Source organism: Phalacrocorax carbo, chromosome 4 (genome assembly GCF_963921805.1).
Source record: "Phalacrocorax carbo chromosome 4, bPhaCar2.1, whole genome shotgun sequence".
NCBI classification, from domain to species: Eukaryota; Metazoa; Chordata; class Aves; order Suliformes; family Phalacrocoracidae; genus Phalacrocorax; species Phalacrocorax carbo.
This window is the reverse complement of record NC_087516.1, coordinates 55736057-55749396: the sequence shown is the minus strand read 5'-3', so window position 1 is coordinate 55749396 and position 13340 is coordinate 55736057. Positions and strand designations below refer to the sequence as shown.

The following is a 13340-nucleotide window of genomic DNA, read 5'->3' as shown; positions in this document are numbered from 1 at the left end:
AGTGGTGTTCCTCAGAAGTTGGTATTGGGATCAGCACTTTTTCACATCTTCATCAGCGAGTTGAACAGTGGATTGAGTGCACCCTCACTCAGTGATGACGACACCAAGCTGCATGGTGCAGTCAACATGCTGGAGGGAAAGGACGCCATCCAGAGGGACCTTGACAGGCTTGGGAGGTGGGCCCCATCTGAACCTCATTAAGCTCAACAAGGCCAAGTGCAAGGCCCTGCACATGGGTCGGGGCAATCCCAAGCACAAATACAGGCTGGGCAGAGAACGGATTGAGAGCAGCCTTGCAGAGAGGACTTGGGGGTGTTGGTTGATGAGAAGTTCAACGTGACCCAGCAGTGTGCACTTGCAGGACAGAAGGCCAACTGTATCCCAGGCCACATCAAAAAAAAGTGTGGCCAGCAGGTCGAGGGAGGTGATTCTGCCACTATACTTCGTTCTCATGAGACCCCACCTGGAGTCCTGCATTCAGCTCTGGGACCCGCAACATAAGAAAGGCATGGACCTGTTCGAGCAGGTCCAGAGGAGGGGTCACAAAGATGATCAGAGGGCTGGAGGCATCTCTCCTATGAAGATGGGCTGAGAGTTGAGGCTGGAGAAGAGAAGGCTCCAGGCAGACCTTACAGCAGCCTTCCAGTACCTGAAGGGGGCCTACAAGAAAGCTGGAGAGGGACTTTTTACAAGGGCACGTAGTGATTGGACAAGGGATAATGGCTTTAAACTGAGAGAGGGTAGATTTAGATTAGATATTGGGAAGAAATTCTTCACTGTGAGGGTGGTGAGGCACTGGAACAGGTTGCCCAGAGAAGCTGTGGCTGCCCCATCCCTGGAATTGCTCAAGGCCAGGCTGAATGGGGCTTTGAGCTACCTGGTCTGGTGGAAGGTGTCCCTGCCCATGACAGGGGGTTGGAACTAGATGAGCTTTAAGGTCCCTTCCAACCCAAACCATTCTATGATTCTGTGATTAGTTCTCATTTGCCAGTGGTTGGAGTGGCAGCCTGTCAGCATTTGAGATGACTGCAGTTGCCAGAATGATACCTCACATAATTTGGGAATTAAAATTATTCTGTAATAGCAATCTTTCTAGACAATTCCAAGTACCAAACCTGTGACTGAGAATATATGTTAGACAGGTCAAGTCCAAAAAGAGAACTATACTGTACTACTGGATTTGTAGCCTCTAGCTGCAAATGGCATTTCAGCTTCAAAATATCCAGGAAGGCAAGTGGTAGTGCTTCTCTTCGACAAACTGAAGAAAGATGATGCATTAGATTTTGCATTCTTTTTTTTCGTCAATTTTCATCTTTCATGCATGAAGCTGGAAAATGATGTGGCTGTTAAGTGATTGCAAGTGGGCTCTGAAGGTGGTCCATGAAATCACGGCTGGGACAGCAGGTCTTTTGTATAGCGTTTAGTTGAGATTTTTTTTAACTTGCTTAGTATGTTTAGCAACAGCTTTTACTTAAGTATTTTGCATAAAAGTGTTACTGTATGACTGCATCATGCCCCTAAGGTACTGCAAAACAGTGTGCTTTTGCTAGGGTCTTTTGATAATACATACAATCCTGTAACACAATACCTGTATGTGAGTTAGGCTTGGAGATACAAAGACTGTGCAAGTTTGTGTTATTTACAGGCATACTGTGAGCCCATTGTGCTGCAGAACTAGCACAGAAGTGATCATGGAGATGCCTTAGTGTCTTCCCCAACACCTTGTATTTCTTTCTTTAAACCTTTCCCGCTGTTCTATTATTTGAGGGTTTAATTATGAGAGGGTTTAATCAATAGTGGAAAATAAACATGGTGAATGGATGTTAATGCAGGGTCTATTTTGCTTTTTCTCCAACCATCAGGTGACATTTCAGAGGTGCTATGTGAAGTTTACATCTTTTGCCACCAGTTCTGATTGATTTTTTGTGCAACAATTTTGATAGTTGTTCTCCAACTTGCCTAGCAATGAAAAGAGGGAATTATAACATCTCTACATGTCACATCCTTCGTCTCAAATCCAGGAAAATCTGTCTCCTGGTCCCCGTCTCAGGTCAGACATTGCTCTGGGGCAGGCTGCATTCAGAAGGCAGCCCAGCTCTCCACCCTTGCCATACCTGCCTCTCCACCATGTTGGCTTCAGAGCTAGGGCACTTGGAGCTGGTCAGGCTCCAGTCAGATGAAGGGGCACAGGAGAGTAACAGCTCAGACTTCCATGCCTGGCTAGCTTCTCTTGCTGCTGAGATGCAGGCAGTCTCCAGTACTGGAAGTAAATTCAGATAATGACAGGACGTGGCAATGCTTGGTTTTTCCTCAGGTTTAATGTTTTAAATGCAACTTCTTTAGGCTGCTAGTGAGAACAGAGTCAATACCGTGCTGCATCCTTGCCAGTGAGGAACATTACATTCAGAAGTGCCTTTCAGACATAGGGTCACCAGGCTGCAGGGATGTGGATGAGGCCGCCTGCTTCCTTGCAGGGCTGCCCATTTCTCACCGTGATGAAAGGTCATGAAATACAAAGCAGTCAGTTGAACGATTGCTTGGTTTCAAGGCTGGGAAATATATCTGTATAAGGCAAAGCCAACTGTATAGGACTGGCCTGAAGAGGAAGAAAAAGAGACGTGCTCTAGGTGCGAACTCAGTAAAGATTCTTTCCCACCCCTTAGATGTTTTTAAGAGGCCTGGTAAGTTTTTGCCAGATGTGAAGTTATTTTTATTCCAACACGACTTTACCTTCTTCTATGTGTGTTCTTTGTCCTGTTTTGTTCATACTACAACTGGCTTTTAACAGGGGAAGCCAGGAAATTTTGGCTTTCTTGGGTTCTGTATTAAATTGCTAACAACAGGAGAAGGGAGGTTTTGTTTCCTGTCTTGAAGTGGTAGATGGCTATCATGCTTGTTACCCTTGAATACAAGCACGGAGGGTCATCAGCGGTTTAAAAACAAGAAGAAAACAGTCATTACAGGAAAAAAAACCCAAAACTTATTTTTGAAAGCAGCAAAACTGAGTCATTTTAAGTTCTGTAACAATTATTTGGGTGTAATTTTAAATAGTTTTAACAATATTTCCCACTTGTGCTGTCAAAACTGCATACAGGTTATGCTATTTTTTGGTTTTGTTGCAGTGTTTTTCATATTTTTAGTGTCTTAAACAGTAAGAATGAGTTTCAGGGTGCTGAGGTTTTAAGGAACGACTCCTCTGTTCTCCATGAAAGCAACACTGTCCATGTGCAGTGAAAAATATGATAGAGAAATTATCACCATTTTCACCTTATCTTGTTTTCACTCATACAGTAGAAGACCTCTTGCAAAGGTATTCGGTGGGCACATTTCTGGGGTTTTGGAAGTCACGGAATTTACATTTTAAGTTGCCAAGGGGAAGGATAACTCTTGTTTACCAAGGAGATGAAGTTCAGAAGATCAAACATCTTCAGTTTGGAGACTGATTTGCATTTCTTCTTTCTGTTTTTCTCCCTCTCTTTCCAGCTTATTATCTGGTGTCCATAAACAGCCTGCGCATACCTTAGTTAGTGGGTGAGGAGGTTTTCTGTTGCAAGCAACCATTATATCACATTTTTCTTTTTCTGAGTACATTGAATCTTAAAGTATAATAGAAAGAAATTTCTTTCTTTCTGACAAGCAATAAGGTGATTGTTGTTATGTAGTGAATTGCCACTTTCCAGCATTCCTCTCCACACAGTTGTGGGGTGGGAACAAAAAAGGTGCGGCTTCTAGTGTTGTCTCTACTGAAATCTGCCTGCAGAGCAGGGGCTGGTTTCATGAATGATGCATGTTGGAGGAAATGTTTTCTGAAAGCTGGAGCTAAATGTGGCGCTTCTGATAATGCCATAACAGGTGCTATTATTTTCTTTCAACAGTTACCCTGCTGTATGTGAATTCCTACAGCACAATAACTTGTTATCTATACTCCGAGCTCATGAAGCCCAGGATGCTGGGTAAGTATGGGTGGAGAGGGGGTACTAATAATGAATAATGGCTTACCATTGTCAAACAGAGCAAGGAAAGAAAGAACAACTGGTGAAAATGAACTGGAAAGCTTAAAATTAAGGTGCAACAGCTCTCGCTTTTTATTAATGCTATAAAAACATACACTGGCATTAGAATGTCTTTTACATGATTATTACTGAGTTACAGGACTTAATGAATCCTCATATATCCTACTTACTTAGCCTTAGCGATTTTAAGTGGCATAAAATGACCAAAAGTTATTTGGATGCCAAACTTGGGAAGGAAAACAAATTCAGCTCAGAAAAAGAAGTTTTGCAAATGTGCTTGAGACTTCTGACACACTGATTGCCACAATGCCTGGGAAGCGATTGGGCTCATGAAGGCCAGAATTGTCATCTCTTAAATCTTTCACACCTACCTGAAACTTCTGGGCCTACTGGTTTTACGCTTTATCAAGAAAATAAACTTGTGAAACTCAGTAGTCAAAAGTTATTTTATGCAGGAGTATCATTAATGAATTTAAGGAGTTTATTAAGACACTGTGTGCAGAAACAGTCAAGGTCAAGCACTGGATGGTGTCGATGCTTGCCTCATGAAACTATTGTCAGTGTAAAGATACAATGTTTTATGCTACTTTAAAAAAATTATTAAAAAATCATCTATTCATTGAAATTTACCATACTTGTGAGATTTTTAATGAAGGACTAGTATCTGAACAAATAGCTTTGCATATCTTCCGTAAATTATTAATGTGTTTATTTGGAGGTAGAAACTTTATCCAAACTGAATAATAATAAAAGATAAAGTAGCAAGATTGTAGGAATGAGGTCGATATTCACTGTGCATATAAAAAGCTATTCTGAATGTTTGAATTATCGCATACTTAAAAACCTCAATGCAATTAAAAGCAAGCTATTACTCTGCCAAAAATAACTGGCATGAAATACCCAAGGGTAATGAAATTTCATTTTTATGGTATTGCTTTCCAATAAAGGGTGAAAAATCAAATTTTGTAGAAGGGATTGCATTGAAACTATATAAGGGTTTCGGTGCAATGATTGTGGATGTTTGCCAAATTCTTCAGTTTCTTGCAGCTGAAGACTAGAGAGCAGTATTTGGTGTTAACTTGTGTCTTAGTAAGACAAAAGTACTGTTTAGTTGGTTTGCTTCCAATTACTTGCAGGTTTAATTCTTGATTGATTATGTTGGTCCAATAAGCCTTTTGTTTTTCATAAGGCAGCAAGGTTAGGTAATGAAGAATTGCAAGCATTAATAAACTGGCTAATAGAGTGGATGAGATTAGGTACAGCACTGCAAATACTGGACCCCCTGCTTTCCCTCCCCTTCTCATACTTTCCATCTCCCCTGGCCTTGCCATCACTTGCATGCACAGAGAGGGCAGGCAGTTGTGGGGTCGTGGAAGATGTGCACTTCTCTTCTGAAAGCAGTACTGTGCATCTCCAAGGCACAGTACTGGAGCTTGTCTTAACCCACAGTCCGATGGAGGGAAAGTCTGGGAATGTCCTGGGGTGCACATGCACAGAGGCCACCTGGATTCAGGGATGGGCACTGAGTGAATTCATAACAAAAACCACCTCTGGCTCACTAAATTTAAGACAGAGACACAGCTTTCAAGCATGGTGTGGGCCCCTGGCCATCCCAAACGGATATAATGAATAAACCTGCAGGAAATGCTTTTTTCCACGGCTTTAAAAAGCACGTATGCATATTTTTCTGTCTTGGCATTTCTTAACAGCCAGTGCAGTAATGTACTAGGGTGTTTTGCACTATATTTGGTCAGTGACAAATATACAGACAATATGGGGCAATGATTAGTATCTTCTCTTTCCTTTTAGGTATCGTATGTACAGGAAAAGCCAAACCACAGGCTTCCCTTCCCTAATCACAATTTTTTCAGCACCAAACTATCTAGATGTATACAATAACAAAGGTAAGAATTTAATTCCTGTTGTTATACAGTAGACTGCACTTCTCTTTACTCAAATATATTGCATTGGTTTTCTTTTTCACTCCTTTACTTATTAGTTCATGCATGTTTTCTTCATCTATTTATTAGTCCATGCCCATTCTGTTTATTACATAATACAAATCTAATTAAATTCATCACAGGCAGATGTATGCCTCTGAACATAACTGTAGATTCTAATATGCCTTAGGATATTTCTGTGTTTTGACTGCAAGTTATTAAGTAAATGTTACACAGGAAGCAAAACTGAAAACAGCTCTATTAACGAAGCGGGGTATATTAAGAAATGCTGTGGGTGAGATGTTCAGAGCCCAGTGTTCCTTATAATTATTTGTCCCTTTGCTCCTTTCCAATAAAATTAATGGAGTTTGTATATGCAAACCCTCTAGCCAGCTAAAAAACTTTGACAGGTCATCAGTGGATAAAGCATGGGAGAGATTGTCTGAATTCCTTTATGTTTTAGGGGTTTTTTTAAATACTTGAAAACTATTATGTAGGAAATGAAATATCATTAACCAAAAAAAAAAAGTTACTGCATGAATAAGCAGCCACTGGGCACTCTGTAAGGACTCCACTGAATCCACTGATTACAAGTATTTGCGGATTCTCCGGTTTCTAAAAATAAAGCATTCTAATAAACCTGTCCTTCTATATCTTGAAATGAGCAGTAATGTTTACTTTCTCCTGTTCCCAGTAAAGGTAAAGTTATTTGTGTTCCTCTGTGAGCAGAAAAAAATAATTTTTTTCTCAGTTATATTCTGGAAAGTAGCTCCCTTGCAAAGAGAGTCTTTCTTGAGAAGAGACATTTTTAATTTGGATGTTTGCCTGTAAAAGAAGTAAGCAATTTTTAAAAAAAAATATTTTTTTGAACTTGCAAAAGAAAGTTTTGTCAGACATCATTTTATATTGGAAAATGTATAATCTAAAAGCTGTTATGCCAAGAACTGTATGCAAGCAAACGAAACACTTCACTGTTGGATAATGGGGTTTGTACACACCAATGTTCTCAACTTGTGGAAAAATTAATAAAAACATTCTGCAAAAAACATGCAAGCGAAGGTGTCAGTAGCTACTTTTGTAAAAGTAAATCATACAGGGACTCTGCTAGCAACGCAAAAAGTGCAGGGTGAAACACGGAATGTGTTAATTTTCATGGCAGCGTCATTGCTGTTGGTGGGAAAGTGTGTTTACTCTCTGGGTTGGCTGCTTTGCGTCAAAGGCAGATCGATGACGGGTCTGTACAAGTGAGGTGACAGAAAGTGTGCACCTTTTGTTTCTTGCTGCATGGAGGCAGTTCTGTGCACATGAAGGCAATAGGTGAACAATGTGTGATTTCTGTCATGAAGGCAAAAGTTAAATGTAAAACAATGATTTATAGTATCTGAAATCTTTAATTTGAAACCACAGATTTTGGGCAGTGAAGAGAAGTGCTTCTCCATTATCTCTGTTTTGGAAGAGAGGGTCATTTCCCTTCTTCCAGGATGCTCTGCTGTGGCAGGCAGGTTTTAAAACTGCTGGAAACCCTTTTCTGGTGAAAGGCTGTAGGCCAGCTGCTGAGAGGCGCTGGTATCCACAGTCACAGCTGAAGTTCGGGGGTGCTGCAGGCGATATCTGCTCTGAGTGAGCTCAGGCAAGTCAGCAGTGGTGCAAGATCAGCACTGGTCTGCCAGTCTTTAATGTATGACTTGTGAATTTAGAAGCTGACCTTTAGCAGCTTTGTAATGAATTTCTGTTGGGTTTAACTGCCTCCTTTTCTCTCATTAGAAGTTTTGAAGCATTATTTCATGTGACTGATTGCACTGGCTCTTGGTATCTAAAGTATATCATGCATAGTTTTTCATGCTGTATTGCTCATGCATCTTCATCTGGGTAGTGTTTGGGTGCTTGCTTCCCTCTTCAAGAAAGAAAAACACCATCATCCTCAGTCAGGCCAAAACATGGCTACTTGTTGGCTTCCTTGATTTGCAGCAGATCCATTGACTAAGAACACAGAGCTTCTGACTGACTGACTTCAGGAGGCAAAGGAAGGTTTTTCCATCCAGAGGTATTGCAGGACAGTTGCTCTAGCTGACTCATCATGCACTGGTGCAGAACCTGATTGATTTTTACAGATAATTTGGGGTTTTGGTTACTGTTAGACCTTAGAAGGAGAGTAACTCCTGTACTAGTAAGTGTCTTCCTTTCCAGTATACATTCTTAGTATTCTTCTGCTCATCACTTAGCTGAAGTCACCCTAAATAAATTCCTGAGAGGCTTTATCTCCCACTGACATGAATGGGTCATTTCTATGCAGCATTGTTTAAGATAAATACATTTTAAAAAAGAAAAGCTGCAAGGGGCTAGGAATGCTCATTTTGTACCTCAGGTTGATAGTTCTCATACCCATTAAAGCAGATGCACTTTCTCGTATTTCTTCAAAGCACTTCAGAAGGAGTGGGCTTGGTTGCCAGCTTTATCCAAGGGCTTATTCAGTCCCTGCTGGAGAGCAGCCACTGGGATCAGATATTTCCTCCTCAAAGAGCAGTAAGGAGGCAACATTCCCAGAGCAAAAGGAGGTTCAGCAGGAATAGGTGAAGATAAGCTACCCAAACAAGATCATGTTCAGCATATCTGCTGTTAATAATGCTGCTATGGACCCTCTGCATGGGCTGTCTCACAGTACCGACCCACCATAGGAATCTCCTTTGGCTTTGCTCCACTGGTTTCTGGCACCAAAGGGAATTTTCTATATCCTCTTGGTTACTGGCCATTGCCTCATGAAGGCTGTGTGTGTAATTTGTCCATCATGTGGCTGCTGGTCCTGCCACAACCCCAGCCCACACACATGCACAACTTCGGGTGCCAAAGCTAGGTTTTTCAGTTAGGAGGCTCCTGTTGGGGGTTCCCTGGGTAGTTAATGGAGACGGAGAGATATGCTTTCAGGGGGTGATTCAGAGACTCAGAAGCTGCCTGGATATGGGGACCCCAGTGTCCCTCCTCTTTCCAAGACTATCCTTCTTCATTATTGTTATGCCTTCCATATTCATTATAATGGAGAGCACTGGCGAACGGGAGGAATTTATACATGTGGTTTTTGGCAATTTCTGAGCTTCTGTTCAGTGTCTTCATAGCTTTCTCAAACATTTCTGCTCTCATTTATATTATTAAAGGGAATAAAGAAAAAATACTTGAAGATTATTATTAAAACTTGTTACAAGAAATACCAATGCATTAATGACTTTCTAAGACTACTCCTTCTGAAGAGGATCAAAACTCCTCATGCAAGAAGATAAATGTTAATTGGATTGTGATAGTTATGTGTGACTTCAGGGCCTTGGAGGAAGGCTGAACTGATCATGAAACTCTGAGAGGGTTGTGTAAGTACAGGTTTACCCCTGGATTCAAGGCTGCACATCACTAGAAGATATTCTCTATAGCAACAGAATAAGATGGTGCCAAAAATTACTGCATTGTATGATCTGATGGCCTTGTACCGTGTCTAAACTTTCATTCCCACATTTAATATTTCCTAACGCCTTAATTAAGGCTTGCTGTAATGCTGTTCGTGCCAAAAAACAAACAAACAAACACCCAAGTGAAAGATTTTACAGAAGTTCTACAGGGGCAGGCAATTTATTTGTAAATCATTGGCAATACTTCATATTTTAGTGTCTGGCTGTCACTTCAGTAAGTGCCTGCTTTTTGGCTGAGTGAACAATTTTAACTAGCTGTCTAAAGACAGACTATTATCTTTTGAACACTTTTAAAAGATTAGGTTTCGTAGTGGTGAGATAGCCACCAGAGAATCCGAAGCTATTGGAAAAAAATAACATGATGTCTCTTCCAACATGCTGCAGCATACACTTGGTGTTGCTGAAAAGAAAAGCAGATGATGAAGGAAAGAAACAAAGAAAGTATGCAGGGGAGTTTGGGATACTAGAAACATCCGTATGCTTGTTAATGTATCAAATAAGTAATATATCAATGAAATGTGTATAAGTATCAGCACGTGGTATACCATAGACACATGTGAAGAAATATACCTGATCCAAATGGATCTACCAGGAATATTATTTTCCTATTGGAAAAGGGCAGAGTAATATACCTGGAAGACAGGGATGATCTTTCAGAAAGAAAAGCGGCGTACCCTTCTGTTTGCCCTATCAGTTTTCTTTACTGCTTTATCTCTGCTATTGTGATGAGGGCTTGTCACGGAAACAAAAGCTTTTAAAGATGAGCTGTCAGGGTATCTAGGCCATCTCATTGCCAACGCAGAGAAGTTTGCCAAAAGTGATTTTTGCAGTCTAATGATAAAATCTTCAATGCTATTGCACTGTTTATTTGGAAGATGCAATTGCACATGTAAAATAAAAATCTTCAGAAATCTGTAAGGGAATATTTTCTCAATTGCAATTAGCCCGTCTTCTGTACTGGAATATTTACATCATTACCTTGTACAGTAAATAATTTTTTTCCCTTTGATAATATTCAAACTCCTTAAGCATTTTACTAACCCTTATCCCTGACCCGTCTTGGGCAGAAAACACTGTGGTTACTTAGCAACTCCGCTGCAGGAGAAGGCACTGTTCCCAGTTGCACAGTTAATGCTGAAGTTAATTTGGCATTAAATCAGAAATTGAAATTCTTTCTTAGGTATGAAGAATTTGAAAGACCTTTCCCTGAATTTACTTTCTAAATGTTTTCTGAAAAGAATTACAAGAAAGTTGGTTAACTTGTTTGCTAAAATTATTTTGAGGTGGTTTATATAAAAGCATGTAGTTCATTCTGGGCTAGTATTTCTACCACGCTCATTATTTTTTTCCTCTGATGGAAATGTTATCAATTAATTTATACTGAAAAATGCTTCAGCAGATCTTGAAGCAGGATATGTGATTTTTGGGGTAAGTCTGAACTGTCAGTCACACCGTTTAATGTTGTTCACGTTGCTTAAGGCCTTAATCCACCTCCCAAAGTATAGGCTTTTAAGGAGCCATTTGAGATGCCAGAGGCGTCTGAGACATCCACTCAGATCAGACAGGTATGACACAGGAGACATGGGCAATCCAGGCTCATCTTTAACTGAGGGAGACCAAGGAGATACCCCAGGGGGTCTCAGATGGCACTAGGTGCTTATATTTGACCCTGAGAAGATGAAAAGAGCTGTCTCCATTTCTAGCTGAAGGAAGGAGGTTTCTTACCTGCACATTTTTCACCACCCATATTTCCAGCCTTAGGTACCTATGTTAAATGCTTAAAGCTAAACAGTATGAATGTCCTTTGCCTGCTGCGTTAGTGTTTCATTTCACTCTAATGTGATTTCAGCATCCGATATCTCAGTTTACTAGCATTGGAAAGACATATAATATCATTTGGGATATCTGCACATCTTCACTTTACAAAACATTACCTTCTAAAACTCATTTACAACAGCAAGTACCAGAATTAGGTTAAAATGCGTGTGGCTATTAAGAATAATAAAATAAAATTCTTGCTCTGGTTGATGATTATACATGATAAATCTGTGGCTAGTGGCTTGGTTTGCTAGCATCTGTCTGAGTATATGTTTGGAAAGAGAAGTTGCAGCCTGGAATAATAAGCAAATGTTGGAGAGAGTGAGGTTTTCCTCAGTTACAGGATTCATAACCAAAGGAACCCATCCCTCTTCCTTCTGTCTCTTCCATCAGCAGCTGTGTGGCATGTAGTCATATAACCTTCAAAAGATTCCTGCTCTTTCCAGGCAGCTGGGGTCTCCAATAGCTACTTAGGCATCGAGTTGATGTGGACTGAGAAATTAAGCAGAGGTGAAAGCCGCAAACCTTTTCTGAGCCAACGGAGAGGGGAAAAAAACCATTTATGACTAAAGAAGGCAGGGGGCCAAAATAGCTCAGGGAAGCTCCTGCTCTTACCTGAGAAGGATTTTGTCCTTGATCCACGTGAAGTTTTCTTCTTCTGCACAATCATAACAAGAGCCAGTTTGTTTAATGTTAAATACAATCTCCATTAATTGCCTAATGAAAATATTTTGTGTACATTGTGCTTGTAAATGAAAGATTTTAAATTAAAACTCCAGAAAAGTATTTGTGATACTGGTAACCACCCTGCTTTATTGTATTCTTTTAAGAGTAGGGTTATTTTAGAAGACTTCTGTCTCTGTTATTACCCCGCTTTATTGTATAGTGTTATTCTTCTTCAAGTGGCTTTTGAAGTCATTTGGGGGGGAGCCGTATAGGTCACTTACAGAGGAGAATAGTTTTTAAAATACTGTTAGCAGAACTTGCTTTTGTAAGATACTCAGGTATATAAATTGATAAGGTGGTATGACAAATTTTTTAATAGTAATCTCAAAATAAATTATCTTCCTTTAAATAAAAAAACTAACCCGACTAAAGCCATTTATATTTAATTTGATGTTTTCCAACTGTTCTGCTTATGCTTCAGGCTTTCAAAAGTTCTGTGTAAAAATGATTTATTCAACTTTCGCAGAATTTAGAAATAGACCTAATGGCTAAATTGAAGAAATAGTGAAAAGGAGAACTACCTCAGCTCACGAGGATGATGAATTTGAAGTTTTAGTCCTTCTAAATGAATCTTCACAACCATTAAGTGATCCTTTTTGGGTGGTTTTGATTCATTTTTGCTGTAAAGCCACAAACTATTTTTATTATGCAATTGTGTCACTGTAATAGAAGGAGAATGAATTTCGATCTGCCACATGTAATTTCAGCCAAAAAGTGATGGAAATATTAAGAGCATTGACACTAGTTTTCTCATTTTTGCTAATAGCAATATTAAGCCATTTTTATTTTGCTGAGGAGCAGAATGGCTGCCAACTGTCAGACTAGGATGGGCAAGAGTCAAATGTGGTTTATTTAAATGGAGGTTGTCTGCCTGGCAAAAGTTCGCCTAAATATTAGTGAGCCGGTTTCTGTGACTATCAGTGAGTAGGCTTTGGAAATTCCCAGGTCACTCTTGACTCTGTCATTGGCCACAAAATGGAAGACATTTAGCAACCTGTTTAATTTTTGTGGGAAGCAACTGTCTAGTGCATCAAAAAAAGTTTCTTGTCTGACTGACATACACGTTAGTCAGTGGAAGGAAATGAATAATCAGAAGAGATTGTTCACCCCCTTCAGCCAACATTGTGATACACTGCATTTCCTATGGTGCTGTGCCATATTGCAGTCATGCAACTTCATTGCTGGCTCTTAAGTGATAACCAGCCCCTGGAACTGTGTTCCTCCCTGGGGAGCCACAGGGGGAAAGGCTGGAGGAAAGGCAAAAACAAAGTATGATATACCTCCTTCTCTACGTGTCTTTGTTGTGGTATATTTCTGACATACTTTTGAGTCATGCTGTTTAATCATTCATGAAGGCAATATCATGTGTGTTGCTTCCTTGATTTGTTTTT

At 40.1% G+C, this 13340-nt stretch overlaps 1 protein-coding gene across 1 annotated transcript in view; it reads left to right on the top strand.

The window, feature by feature from the left end:
• The window catches only part of PPP3CA (protein phosphatase 3 catalytic subunit alpha), a 199281-nt gene that overhangs the window by 160485 nt on the left and 25456 nt on the right, over positions 1 to 13340 (top strand). The window contains exons 7-8 of the mRNA XM_064450024.1: positions 3876 to 3953; positions 5823 to 5917. Coding sequence (XP_064306094.1) covers positions 3876 to 3953; positions 5823 to 5917 — 173 coding nt within the window. The remainder of the gene's footprint in view (positions 1 to 3875; positions 3954 to 5822; positions 5918 to 13340) is intronic.